General features: G+C 36.9%; 1 protein-coding gene across 1 annotated transcript in view; it reads right to left on the bottom strand.

Moving 5' to 3' along the window:
* The window catches only part of LOC113636945 (ly6/PLAUR domain-containing protein 1-like), a 44,388-nt gene that overhangs the window by 16,220 nt on the left and 11,899 nt on the right, over nucleotides 1–16,269 (bottom strand). Inside the window, exon 2 of the mRNA XM_047803077.1 lies at nucleotides 14,539–14,673. Within this exon, the coding sequence (XP_047659033.1) occupies nucleotides 14,539–14,673 (135 nt within the window). The remainder of the gene's footprint in view (nucleotides 1–14,538; nucleotides 14,674–16,269) is intronic.

The raw sequence follows: 16,269 nt of genomic DNA, 5'->3' as shown, positions 1-16,269 counted from the left end.
ACTGTACCTCTATAACACTGTACTACTGTAACACTGTACCTCTATAACACTGTATTAATGTAACACTGTACCTCTATAACACTGTACTACTGTAACACTGTACCTCTATAACAATGTACTACTGTAACACTGTACTACTGTAACACTGTACCTCTATAACACTGTACCTCTATAACACTGTACCTCTATAACAATGTACCTCTATAACACTGTACTACTGTAACACTGTACCTCTATAAAACTGTACTACTGTAACACTGTACCTCTATAACACTGTACCTCTATAACACTGTACTACTGTAACACTGTACCTCTATAACACTGTACTACTGTAACACTGTACCTCTATAACACTGTACTACTGTAACACTGTACCTCTATAACACTGTACCTCTATAACACTGTACTACTGTAACACTGTACCTCTATAACACTGTACTACTGTAACACTGTACCTCTATAACACTGTACCACTGTAACACTGTACTAATATGACACTGTACCTCTATAACACTGTACTACTGTAACACTGTACCTCTATAACACTGTACCTCTATAACAATGTACCTCTATAACACTGTACTACTGTAACACTGTACCTCTATAACACTGTACTACTGTAACACTGTACCTGTATAACACTGTATTAATGTAACACTGTACCTCTATAACACTGTACTACTGTAACACTGTACCTCTATAACAATGTACTACTGTAACACTGTACCACTGTAACACTGTACCTCTATAACACTGTACCTCTATAACAATGTACCTCTATAACACTGTACTACTGTAACACTGTACCTCTATAACACTGTACCTCTATAACACTGTACTACTGTAACACTGTACCTCTATAACACTGTACTACTGTAACACTGTACCTCTATAACACTGTACTACTGTAACACTGTACCTCTATAACACTGTACCTCTATAACACTGTACCACTGTACTAATGTAACACTGTACCTCTATAACACTGTACCTCTATAACACTGTACCTCTATAACACTGTACTACTGTAACACTGTACCTTTATAACACTGTAGTACTGTAACACTGTACCTCTATAGCACTGTACCTCTATAACACTGTACCTCTATAACACTGTACTACTGTAACACTGTAGCACTGTAGCACTGTACCTCTATGACACTGTACTACTGTAACACTGTACCTCTATAACACTGTACCTCTATAACACTGTACCACTGTAGCACTGAACCTCTATAACACTGTACTACTGTAACATTGTACCTCTATAACACTGTACTACTGTAACACTGTACCTCTATAACACTGTACTACTGTAACACTGTACCTCTATAACACTGTACTAATGTAACACTGTACCTCTATAACACTGTACTACTGTAACACTGTACCTCTATAACACTGTACGTCTATAACAATGTACCTCTATAACACTGTACTACTGTAACACTGTACTACTGTAACACTGTACCTCTATAACACTGTACTACTGTAACACTGTACCTCTATAACACTGTACTAATGTAACACTGTACCTCTATAACACTGTACTACTGTAACACTGTAGCACTGTAGCACTGTACCTCTATGACACTGTACTACTGTAACACTGTAGCTCTATAACACTGTACCTCTATAACACTGTACCACTGTAGCACTGAACCTCTATAACACTGTACTACTGTAACATTGTACCTCTATAACACTGTACTACTGTAACACTGTACCTCTATAACACTGTACTACTGTAACACTGTACCTATATAACACTGTACTAATGTAACACTGTACCTCTATAACACTGTACTACTGTAACACTGTACTACTGTAACACTGTACCTCTATAACACTGTACGTCTATAACACTGTACTACTGTAACACTGTACCTCTATAACACTGTACCACTGTAACACTGTACCTCTATAAGACTGTACTAATGTAACACTGTACCTCTATAACACTGTACCTCTATAACACTGTACTACTGTAACACTGTACCTCTATAACACTGTACCTCTATAACACAGTACTACTGTAACACTGTACCTCTACAACACTGTACCTCTATAACACTGTACTACTGTAACACTGCACCTCTATAAAACTGTACTACTGTAACACTGTACCTCTATAACACTATACCTCTATAACACTGTACTACTGTAAAACTGTACCTCTATAACACTGTACTACTGTAACACTGTACCTCTATAACACTGTACCTCTATAACACTGTACCACTGTAACACTGTACCTCTATAACACTGTACTACTGTAACACTGTACCTCTATAACACTGTACTACTGTAACACTGTACTACTGTAACACTGTCCCTCTATAACACTGTACTACTGTAACACTGTACCTCTATAACACTGTACTACTGTAACACTGTACCTCTATAACACTGTACCTCTATAACACTGTACCACTGTAACACTGTACCTTTATAACACTGTACACCTGTAACACTGTACCTCTATAACACTGTACGTCTATAACAATGTACCTCTATAACACTGTACTACTGTAACACTGTACTACTGTAACACTGTACCTCTATAACACTGTACTACTGTAACACTGTACCTCTATAACACTGTACTAATGTAACACTGTACCTCTATAACACTGTACTACTGTAACACTGTACCTCTATAACACTGTACTAATGTAACACTGTACCTCTATAACACTGTACGTCTATAACACTGTACCTCTATAACACTGTACGTCTATAACACTGTACCTCTATAACACTGTACTACTGTAACACTGTACCTCTATAACACTGTACCACTGTAACACTGTACTAATGTGACACTGTACCTCTATAACACTGTACCTCTATAACACTGTACTACTGTAACACTGTACCTCTATAACACTGTAATACTGTAACACTGTACCTGTATAACAATGTACTAATGTAACACTGTACCTCTATAACACTGTACTACTGTAACACTGTACCTCTATAACACTGTACTACTGTAACACTGTACCTCTATAACACTGTACGTCTATAACACTGTACCTCTATAACACTGTACCTCTATAACACTGTACTACTGTAACACTGTACCTCTATAACACTGTACCTCTATAACACTGTACCACTGTAACACTGTACTAATGTAACACTGTACCTCTATAACACTGTACTAATGTAACACTGTACCTCTATAACACTGTACTACTGTACTAATGTAACACTGTACCTCTATAACACTGTACTAATGTAACACTGTACCTCTATAACACTGTACTAATGTAACACTGTACCTCTATAACACTGTACGTCTATAACACTGTACCTCTATAACACTGTACTACTGTAACATTGTACCTCTATAACACTATAGCAGTGTACCTATATAACACTGTACTACTGTAACACTGTACCTCTATAACACTGTACCTATATAAAACAGTACTACTGTAACACTGTACCTCTATAACACTGTACCTCTATAACAATGTTCCACTGTAGCACTGTACTACTGTAACACTGTACCTCTATAACACTGTACCTCTATAACACTGTACCACTGTAGCACTGTACCTCTATAACACTGTACCTCTATAATACTGTACCACTGTAAAACTGTACTAATGTGACACTGTACCTCTATAACACTGTACTAATGTAACACTGTACCTCTATAACACTGTACTACTGTAACACTGTACCTCTATAACACTGTACCTCTATAACACTGTACTAATGTAACACTGTACGTCTATAACACTGTACTACTGTAACACTGTACCTCTATAACACTGTACTACTGTAACACTGTACCTCTATAACACTGTACCTCTATAACAGTGTACGTCTATAACACTGTACTACTGTAACACTGTACCTCTATAACACTGTACTACTGTAACACTGTACCTCTATAACACTGTACTACTGTAACACTGTACCTCTATATCACTGTACTACTTTAACACTGTATCTCTATAACACTGTACCTCTATAACACTATACCTCTATAACACTGTACTACAGTAACACTGTACCTCTATAACACTGTACTACTGTAACACTGTACCTCTATAACACTGTACCTCTATAACACTATACCTCTATAACACTGTACTACTGTAACACTGTACGTCTATAACACTGTACTAATGTAACACTGTACCTCTATAACACTGTACGTCTATAACACTGTACCTCTAAAACACTGTACGTCTATAACACTGTACCTCTATAACACTGTACTACTGTAACACTGTACCTCTATAACACTGTACCACTATACTAATGTGACACTGTACCTCTATAACAATGTACCTCTATAACACTGTACTACTGTAACACTGTACCTCTATAACACTGTACTACTGTAACACTGTACCTGTATAACACTGTACTAATGTAACACTGTACCTCTATAACACTGAACTACTGTAACACTGTACCTCTATAACACTGTACTACTGTAACACTGTACCTCTATAACACTGTACGTCTATAACACTGTACCTCTATAACACTGTACCTCTATAACACTGTACTACTGAAACACTGTACCTCTATAACACTGTACCACTGTAACACTGTACTACTGTAACACTGTACCTCTATAACACTGTACTAATGTAACACTGTACCTCTATAACACTGTACTACTGTAACACTGTACCTCTATAACACTGTACTACTGTAACACTGTACCTCTATAACACTGTACTACTGTAACATTGTACCTCTATAACACTGTAGCAGTGTACCTATATAACACTGTACTACTGTAACACTGTACCCCTATAACACTGTACCTATATAAAACAGTACTACTGTAACACTGTACCTCTATAACACTGTACCTCTATAACAATGTTCCACTGTAGCACTGTACCTCTATAACACTGTACGACTGTAACACTGTCCCTCTATAACACTGTACTACTGTAACACTGTACCTCTATAACACTGTACTACTGTAACACTGTACCTCTATAACACTGTACCTCTATAACACTGTACTACTGTAACACTGTACCTCTATAACACTGTACTAATGTAACACTGTACCTCTATAACACTGTACTACTGTAACACTGTACCTCTATAACACTGTACTAATGTAACACTGTACCTCTATAACACTGTACGTCTATAACACTGTACCTCTATAACACTGTACGTCTATAACACTGTACCTCTATAACACTGTACTACTGTAACACTGTACCTCTATAACACTGTACCACTGTAACACTGTACGAATGTGACACTGTACCTCTATAACACTGTACCTCTATAACACTGTACTACTGTAACACTGTACCTCTATAACACTGTAATACTGTAACACTGTACCTGTATAACAATGTACTAATGTAACACTGTACCTCTATAACACTGTACTACTGTAACACTGTACCTCTATAACACTGTACTACTGTAACACTGTACTACTGTAACACTGTACCTCTATAACACTGTACGTCTATAACACTGTACCTCTATAACACTGTACCTCTATAACACTGTACTACTGTAACACTGTACCTCTATAACACTGTACCTCTATAACACTGTACCACTGTAACACTGTACTAATGTAACACTGTACCTCTATAACACTGTACTAATGTAACACTGTACCTCTATAACACTGTACTACTGTAACACTGTACCTCTATAACACTGTACTACTGTAACACTGTACCTCTATAACACTGTACTACTGTAACATTGTACCTCTATAACACTGTACCTCTATAACACTGTAGCAGTGTACCTCTATAACACTGTACTACTGTAACACTGTACCTCTATAACACTGTACTACTGTAACACTGTACTACTGTAACACTGTACGTCTATAACACTGTACCTCTATAACACTGTACCTCTATAACACTGTACTACTGTAACACTGTACCTCTATAACACTGTACCTCTATAACACTGTACCACTGTACTAATGTAACACTGTACCTCTATAACACTGTACTAATGTAACACTGTACCTCTATTACACTGTACTACTGTAACACTGTACCTCTATAACACTGTACTACTGTAACACTGTACCTCTATAACACTGTACCTCTATAACACTGTACCACTGTACTAATGTAACACTGTACCTCTATAACACTGTACTACTGTAACACTGTACCTCTATAACACTGTACTAATGTAACACTGTACCTCTATAACACTGTACGTCTATAACACTGTACCTCTATAACACTGTACGTCTATAACACTGTACCTCTATAACACTGTACTACTGTAACACTGTACCTCTATAACACTGTACCACTGTAACACTGTACTAATGTGACACTGTACCTCTATAACACTGTACCTCTATAACACTGTACTACTGTAACACTGTACCTCTATAACACTGTAATACTGTAACACTGTACCTGTATAACAATGTACTAATGTAACACTGTACCTCTATAACACTGTACTACTGTAACACTGTACCTCTATAACACTGTACTACTGTAACACTGTACTACTGTAACACTGTACCTCTATAACACTGTACGTCTATAACACTGTACCTCTATAACACTGTACCTCTATAACACTGTACTACTGTAACACTGTACCTCTATAACACTGTACCTCTATAACACTGTACCACTGTAACACTGTACTAATGTAACACTGTACCTCTATAACACTGTACTAATGTAACACTGTACCTCTATAACACTGTACTACTGTAACACTGTACCTCTATAACACTGAACTACTGTAACACTGTACCTCTATAACACTGTACTACTGTAACATTGTACCTCTATAACACTGTACCTCTATAACACTGTAGCAGTGTACCTCTATAACACTGTACTACTGTAACACTGTACCTCTATAACACTGTACTACTGTAACACTGTACTACTGTAACACTGTACGTCTATAACACTGTACCTCTATAACACTGTACCTCTATAACACTGTACTACTGTAACACTGTACCTCTATAACACTGTACCTCTATAACACTGTACCACTGTACTAATGTAACACTGTACCTCTATAACACTGTACTAATGTAACACTGTACCTCTATAACACTGTACTACTGTAACACTGTACCTCTATAACACTGTACTACTGTAACACTGTACCTCTATAACACTGTACTACTGTAACATTGTACCTCTATAACACTATAGCAGTGTACCTATATAACACTGTACTACTGTAACACTGTACCTCTATAACACTGTACCTATATAAAACAGTACTACTGTAACACTGTACCTCTATAACACTGTACCTCTATAACAATGTTCCACTGTAGCACTGTACTACTGTAACACTGTACCTCTATAACACTGTACCTCTATAACACTGTACCACTGTAGCACTGTACCTCTATAACACTGTACCTCTATAATACTGTACCACTGTAAAACTGTACTAATGTGACACTGTACCTCTATAACACTGTACTAATGTAACACTGTACCTCTATAACACTGTACTACTGTAACACTGTACCTCTATAACACTGTACTAATGTAACACTGTACGTCTATAACACTGTACTACTGTAACACTGTACCTCTATAACACTGTACTACTGTAACACTGTACCTCTATAACACTGTACCTCTATAACAGTGTACGTCTATAACACTGTACTACTGTAACACTGTACCTCTATAACACTGTACTAATGTAACACTGTACCTCTATAACACTGTACTACTGTAACACTGTACCTCTATATCACTGTACTACTTTAACACTGTATCTCTATAACACTGTACCTCTATAACACTATACCTCTATAACACTGTACTACAGTAACACTGTACCTCTATAACACTGTACTACTGGAACACTGTACCTCTATAACACTGTACCTCTATAACACTATACCTCTATAACACTGTACTACTGTAACACTGTACGTCTATAACACTGTACTAATGTAACACTGTACCTCTATAACACTGTACGTCTATAACACTGTACCTCTATAACACTGTACGTCTATAACACTGTACCTCTATAACACTGTACTACTGTAACACTGTACCTCTATAACACTGTACCACTATACTAATGTGACACTGTACCTCTATAACAATGTACCTCTATAACACTGTACTACTGTAACACTGTACCTCTATAACACTGTACTACTGTAACACTGTACCTGTATAACACTGTACTAATGTAACACTGTACCTCTATAACACTGAACTACTGTAACACTGTACCTCTATAACACTGTACTACTGTAACACTGTACCTCTATAACACTGTACGTCTATAACACTGTACCTCTATAACACTGTACCTCTATAACACTGTACTACTGTAACACTGTACCTCTATAACACTGTACCACTGTAACACTGTACTACTGTAACACTGTACCTCTATAACACTGTACTAATGTAACACTGTACCTCTATAACACTGTACTACTGTAACACTGTACCTCTATAACACTGTACTACTGTAACACTGTACCTCTATAACACTGTACTACTGTAACATTGTACCTCTATAACACTGTAGCAGTGTACCTATATAACACTGTACTACTGTAACACTGTACCCCTATAACACTGTACCTATATAAAACAGTACTACTGTAACACTGTACCTCTATAACACTGTACCTCTATAACAATGTTCCACTGTAGCACTGTACCTCTATAACACTGTACTACTGTAACACTGTCCCTCTATAACACTGTACTACTGTAACACTGTACCTCTATAACACTGTACTACTGTAACACTGTACCTCTATAACACTGTACCTCTATAACACTGTACCACTGTAACACTGTACCTTTATAACACTGTACACCTGTAACACTGTACCTCTATAACACTGTACGTCTATAACAATGTACCTCTATAACACTGTACTACTGTAACACTGTACTACTGTAACACTGTACCTCTATAACACTGTACTACTGTAACACTGTACCTCTATAACACTGTACCACTGTAGCACTGTACCTCTATAACACTGTACTACTGTAACACAGTACCTATATAACACTGTACTAATGTGACACTGTACCTCTATAACACTGTACTACTGTAACACTGTACTACTGTAACACTGTACCTCTATAACACTGTACTAATGTAACACTGTACCTCTATAACACTGTACCTCTATAACACTGTACTATTGTAACACTGTACCTCTATAACACTGTACCTCTATAACACTGTACTACTGTAACACTGTACCTCTATAACACTGTACCACTGTACCTCTATAACACTGTACCTCTATTACACTGTACCTCTATAACACAGTACTACTGTAACACTGTACCTCTACAACACTGTACCTCTATAACACTGTACTACTGTAACACTGCACCTCTATAAAACTGTACTACTGTAACACTGTACCTCTACAACACTGTACCTCTATAACACTGTACTACTGTAACACTGCACCTCTATAAAACTGTACTACTGTAACACTGTACCTCTATAACACTGCACCTCTATAAAACTGTACTACTGTACCACTGTACCTCTATAACACTGTACCTCTATTACACTGTACCTCTATAACACAGTACTACTGTAACACTGTACCTCTACAACACTGTACCTCTATAACACTGTACTACTGTAACACTGCACCTCTATAAAACTGTACTACTGTAACACTGTACCTCTATAACACTATACCTCTATAACACTGTACTACTGTAAAACTGTACCTCTATAACACTGTACTACTGTAACACTGTACCTCTATAACACTGTACCTCTATAACACTGTACCACTGTAACACTGTACCTCTAAAACACTGTACTACTGTAACACTGTACCTCTATAACACTGTACTACTGTAACACTGTACTACTGTAACACTGTCCCTCTATAACACTGTACTACTGTAACACTGTACCTCTATAACACTGTACTACTGTAACACTGTACCTCTATAACACTGTACCTCTATAACACTGTACCACTGTAACACTGTACCTTTATAACACTGTACACCTGTAACACTGTACCTCTATAACACTGTACGTCTATAACAATGTACCTCTATAACACTGTACTACTGTAACACTGTACTACTGTAACACTGTACCTCTATAACACTGTACTACTGTAACACTGTACCTCTATAACACTGTACTAATGTAACACTGTACCTCTATAACACTGTACTACTGTAACACTGTACCTCTATAACACTGTACTAATGTAACACTGTACCTCTATAACACTGTACGTCTATAACACTGTACCTCTATAACACTGTACGTCTATAAGACTGTACCTCTATAACACTGTACTACTGTAACACTGTACCTCTATAACACTGTACCACTGTAACACTGTACTAATGTGACACTGTACCTCTATAACACTGTACCTCTATAACACTGTACTACTGTAACACTGTACCTCTATAACACTGTAATACTGTAACACTGTACCTGTATAACAATGTACTAATGTAACACTGTACCTCTATAACACTGTACTACTGTAACACTGTACCTCTATAACACTGTACTACTGTAACACTGTACCTCTATAACACTGTACCTCTATAACACTGTACTACTGTAACACTGTACCTCTATAACACTGTACCTCTATAACACTGTACCACTGTAACACTGTACTAATGTAACACTGTACCTCTATAACACTGTACTAATGTAACACTGTACCTCTATAACACTGTACTACTGTAACACTGTACCTCTATAACACTGTACTACTGTAACACTGTACCTCTATAACACTGTACTACTGTAACATTGTACCTCTATAACACTGTACCTCTATAACACTGTAGCAATGTACCTCTATAACACTGTACTACTGTAACACTGTACCTCTATAACACTGTACTACTGTAACACTGTACTACTGTAACACTGTACGTCTATAACACTGTACCTCTATAACACTGTACCTCTATAACACTGTACTACTGTAACAATGTACCTCTATAACACTGTACCTCTATAACACTGTACCACTGTACTAATGTAACACTGTACCTCTATAACACTGTACTAATGTAACACTGTACCTCTATAACACTGTACTACTGTAACACTGTACCTCTATAACACTGTACTACTGTAACACTGTACCTCTATAACACTGTACTACTGTAACATTGTACCTCTATAACACTGTAGCAGTGTACCTATATAACACTGTACTACTGTAACACTGTACCTCTATAACACTGTACCTATATAAAACAGTACTACTGTAACACTGTACCTCTATAACACTGTACCTCTATAACAATGTTCCACTGTAGCACTGTACCTCTATAACACTGTACTACTGTAACACTGTACCTCTATAACACTGTATCTCTATAACACTGTACCACTGTAGCACTGTACCTCTATAACACTGTACCTCTATAATACTGTACCACTGTAAAACTGTACTAATGTGACACTGTACCTCTATAACACTGTACTAATGTAACACTGTACCTCTATAACACTGTACTACTGTAACACTGTACCTCTATAACACTGTACCTCTATAACACTGTACTAATGTAACACTGTACGTCTATAACACTGTACTACTGTAACACTGTACCTCTATAACACTGTACCTCTATAACACTGTACTACTGTAACACTGTACCTCTATAACACTGTACCTCTATAACAGTGTACGTCTATAACACTGTACTACTGTAACACTGTACCTCTATAACACTGTACTAACGTAACACTGTACCTCTATAACACTGTACTACTGTAACACTGTACCTCTATATCACTGTACTACTTTAACACTGTATCTCTATAACACTGTACCTCTATAACACTATACCTCTATAACACTGTACTACAGTAACACTGTACCTCTATAACACTGTACCTCTATAACACTATACCTCTATAACACTGTACTACTGTAACACTGTACGTCTATAACACTGTACTAATGTAACACTGTACCTCTATAACACTGTACGTCTATAACACTGTACCTCTATAACACTGTACGTCTATAACACTGTACCTCTATAACACTGTACTACTGTAACACTGTACCTCTATAACACTGTACCACTATACTAATGTGACACTGTACCTCTATAACAATGTACCTCTATAACACTGTACTACTGTAACACTGTACCTCTATAACACTGTACTACTGTAACACTGTACCTGTATAACACTGTACTAATGTAACACTGTACCTCTATAACACTGAACTACTGTAACACTGTACCTCTATAACACTGTACTACTGTAACACTGTACCTCTATAACACTGTACGTCTATAACACTGTACCTCTATAACACTGTACCTCTATAACACTGTACTACTGTAACACTGTACCTCTATAACACTGTACCACTGTAACACTGTACTAATGTAACACTGTACCTCTATAACACTGTACTAATGTAACACTGTACCTCTATAACACTGTACTACTGTAACACTGTACCTCTATAAAACTGTACTACTGTAACACTGTACCTCTATAACACTGTACTACTGTAACATTGTACCTCTATAACACTGTAGCAGTGTACCTATATAACACTGTACTACTGTAACACTGTACCCCTATAACACTGTACCTATATAAAACAGTACTACTGTAACACTGTACCTCTATAACAATGTTCCACTGTAGCACTGTACCTCTATAACACTGTACTACTGTAACACTGTACCTCTATAACACTGTACCTCTATAACACTGTACCACTGTAGCACTGTACCTCTATAACACTGTACCTCTATAATACTGTAACACTGTAAAACTGTACTAATGTGACACTGTACCTCTATAACACTGTACTAATGTAACACTGTACCTCTATAACACTGTACTACTGTAACACTGTACCTCTATAACACTGTACCTCTATAACACTGTACTAATGTAACACTGTACGTCTATAACACTGTACTACTGTAACACTGTACCTCTATAACACTGTACTAACGTAACACTGTACCTCTATAACACTGTACTACTGTAACACTGTACCTCTATATCACTGTACTACTTTAACACTGTATCTCTATAACACTGTACCTCTATAACACTATACCTCTATAACACTGTACTACAGTAACACTGTACCTCTATAACACTGTACTACTGTAACACTGTACCTCTATAACACTGTACCTCTATAACACTATACCTCTATAACACTGTACTACTGTAACACTGTACCTCTATAACACTGTACTACTGTAACACTATACCTCTATAACACTGTACCTCTATAACACTGTACTACTGTAACACTGTACTTCTATAACACTGTACCTCTATAACACTTTACCACTGTAGCACTGTACCTCTATAACACTGTACTACTGTAACACTGTACCTCTATAACACTGTACTACTGTAACACTGTGCCTCTATAACACTGTACTACTGTAACACTGTACCTCTATTACACTGTACTACTGTAACACTGTACCTCTATAACACTGTACTACTGTAACACTGTACCTCTATAACACTGTACCTCTATAACACTGTACGTCTATAACACTGTACTACTGTAACACTGTACCTCTATAACACTGTACTAACGTAACACTGTACCTCTATAACACTGTACCTCTATAACACTGTACTAATGTAACACTGTACGTCTATAACACTGTACTACTGTAACACTGTACCTCTATAACACTGTACCTCTTTAACACTGTACTACTGTAACACTGTACTTCTATAACACTGTACCTCTATAACACTGTACCACTGTAGCACTGTACCTCTATAACACTGTACTACTGTAACACTGTACCTCTATAACACTGTACTACTGTAACACTGTGCCTCTATAACACTGTACTACTGTAACACTGTACCTCTATTACACTGTACTACTGTAACACTGTACCTCTATAACACTGTACCACTGTACTAATGTGACACTGTACCTCTATAACACTGTACCTCTATAACACTGTACTACTGTAACACTGTACCTCTATAACACTGTACCTCTATAACACTGTACTACTGTAACACTGTACCTCTATAACACTGTACTAATGTAACACTGTACCTCTATAACACTGTACTACTGTAACACTGTACTACTGTAACACTGTACCTGTATAACACTGTACTACTGTAACACTGTACCTCTATAACACTGTACCTCTATAATACTGTACGTCTATAACACTGTACTATTGTAACACTGTACCTCTATAACACTGTACTACTGTAACACTGTACCACTTTAACACTGTACCTCTATAACACTGTACTTCTATAACACTGTACCACTGTAGCACTGTACCTCTATAACACTGTACTACTGTAACATTCTACCTCTATAACACTGTACCTCTATAACACTGTACCACTGTAGCACTGTACCTCTATAACACTGTACCTCTATAACACTGTACCACTGTACCGATGTAGCACTGTACTGTAACATATATATTATAACTCAAACACTGTTACACTCTAATGATAATGTAACATTGTAAATGCTATGAATATCTGACACTTTGCACTTACCATCCTCCATGATAAGTACTTCCTTCTGGCACATGTCCTGCACATTAACAGTGCAGTTAACGATGAATTCTGGTGATGAGCAGTCATCTTGCCGAATCTCCTCACACTGATAACACTGAATCTGCAGAGTGTCAACTACACACACATACACACACAAGATGACTTTTATTAACACAAAATGAAAGTTTCTGACCAAAATAGCATGGGTCTAAATGTTTATACACTGCTATAAAAATGTGATATAAATATCACAGCATTAAAATGGGATTGAAATATGATTATATTATTATTGAAATTATATTATATATATATGATATATTATTATTATTATTATTATTATTATTATTATATTATTCATAAAGCTTTAATCACACCTTTCTTTTTCAATATAACGTGTTTTACCAGTTAATAAAAATATTATTGTTAATTATAGTGCAGTGTATAAGTGCAATGTCAGTATGAGTCAGTGTCATTGATTAACAATTAAACTGACTATATACAGTAGAATGTTATTTATAATCCCACTGTCAGTGTTTATAATGATTTATAATCCCACTGTCAGTGTTTATAATGATTTATAATCCCACTGTCAGTGTTTATAATGATTTATAATCTCACTCTGTGTTTATTATGATTTATAATCCCACTCTCAGTGTTTATAATGATTTATAATCCCACTGTCAGTGTTTATAATGATTTATAATCCCACTCAGTGTTTATAATGATTTATAATCCCACTCTCAGTGTTTATAATAATTTATAATCCCACTCTCAGTGTTTATAATGATTTATAATCCCACTATCTGGTGTTTATAATGATTTATAATCCCACTCTGTGTTTATAATGACTTATAATCCCACTCTCAGTGTTTATAATGATTTATAATCCCACTCTCCCAGATGAGAATGAGGTTCCCTTTTGAGTCTGGTTCCTTTCAAATTTTCTTCCTCCTATCATCTTTGCAAATTTTCCTTTGCCACTGTTACCTCAGGTGCCACAAACACACATACACACACTTTATATACATATAAACACTCCACACATACACACATTTCTCCACAGACATAAACACTTCACGTTCACGCTTCATAGACACATCATTTTAAACAACATTTATTACATTTATGACATGACATAAATGCACATATGAGATTAATAACATGATTAATGTATAAAACCTGCAGGCTCATAAGACCTGTGTCCATTATGGATGTGTAAACTCACTGCCATGATGTAGAGCAGCAGTACACACACTGACCTTTATATTCTCTCTCTCTCTCTCTCTCTCTCTCTCTCACACACACACACACACACACACACACACCATGTCACAGGATTACATCTTTTTTGTGTTTTGTGCATTTACTAATGAAAGTGACGTGACATACGGTTAAGTACGGTGACCCAGACTTGTTCTCTGCATTTGACCCATCCAAAGTGCACACACACACACACACACACACACACACACACACACACACACACACACACACACACACACACACACACACACACACACACACACACACACACACACACACACCGTGAACACTCACCCGGAGCAGTGGGCAGCTATTTATGCTGCGGCACCTGGGGAGCAGTTGGGGGTTCGGTGCCTTGCTCAAAGGCAAGTCGTGGCCGGCCCGAGACTCAAACCCACAACCTTCGGGTTAGGAGTCATACTATCTAACCATTAGGCCACGACTTCCCACTGATGATCAAACATAGGG

Source organism: Tachysurus fulvidraco, chromosome 18, assembly GCF_022655615.1.
Source record: "Tachysurus fulvidraco isolate hzauxx_2018 chromosome 18, HZAU_PFXX_2.0, whole genome shotgun sequence".
In the NCBI taxonomy this organism is placed as follows: Eukaryota; Metazoa; Chordata; class Actinopteri; order Siluriformes; family Bagridae; genus Tachysurus; species Tachysurus fulvidraco.
The sequence above is the reverse complement of the archived record's forward strand: the minus strand, read 5'-3'. Positions and strand labels throughout refer to the sequence as shown.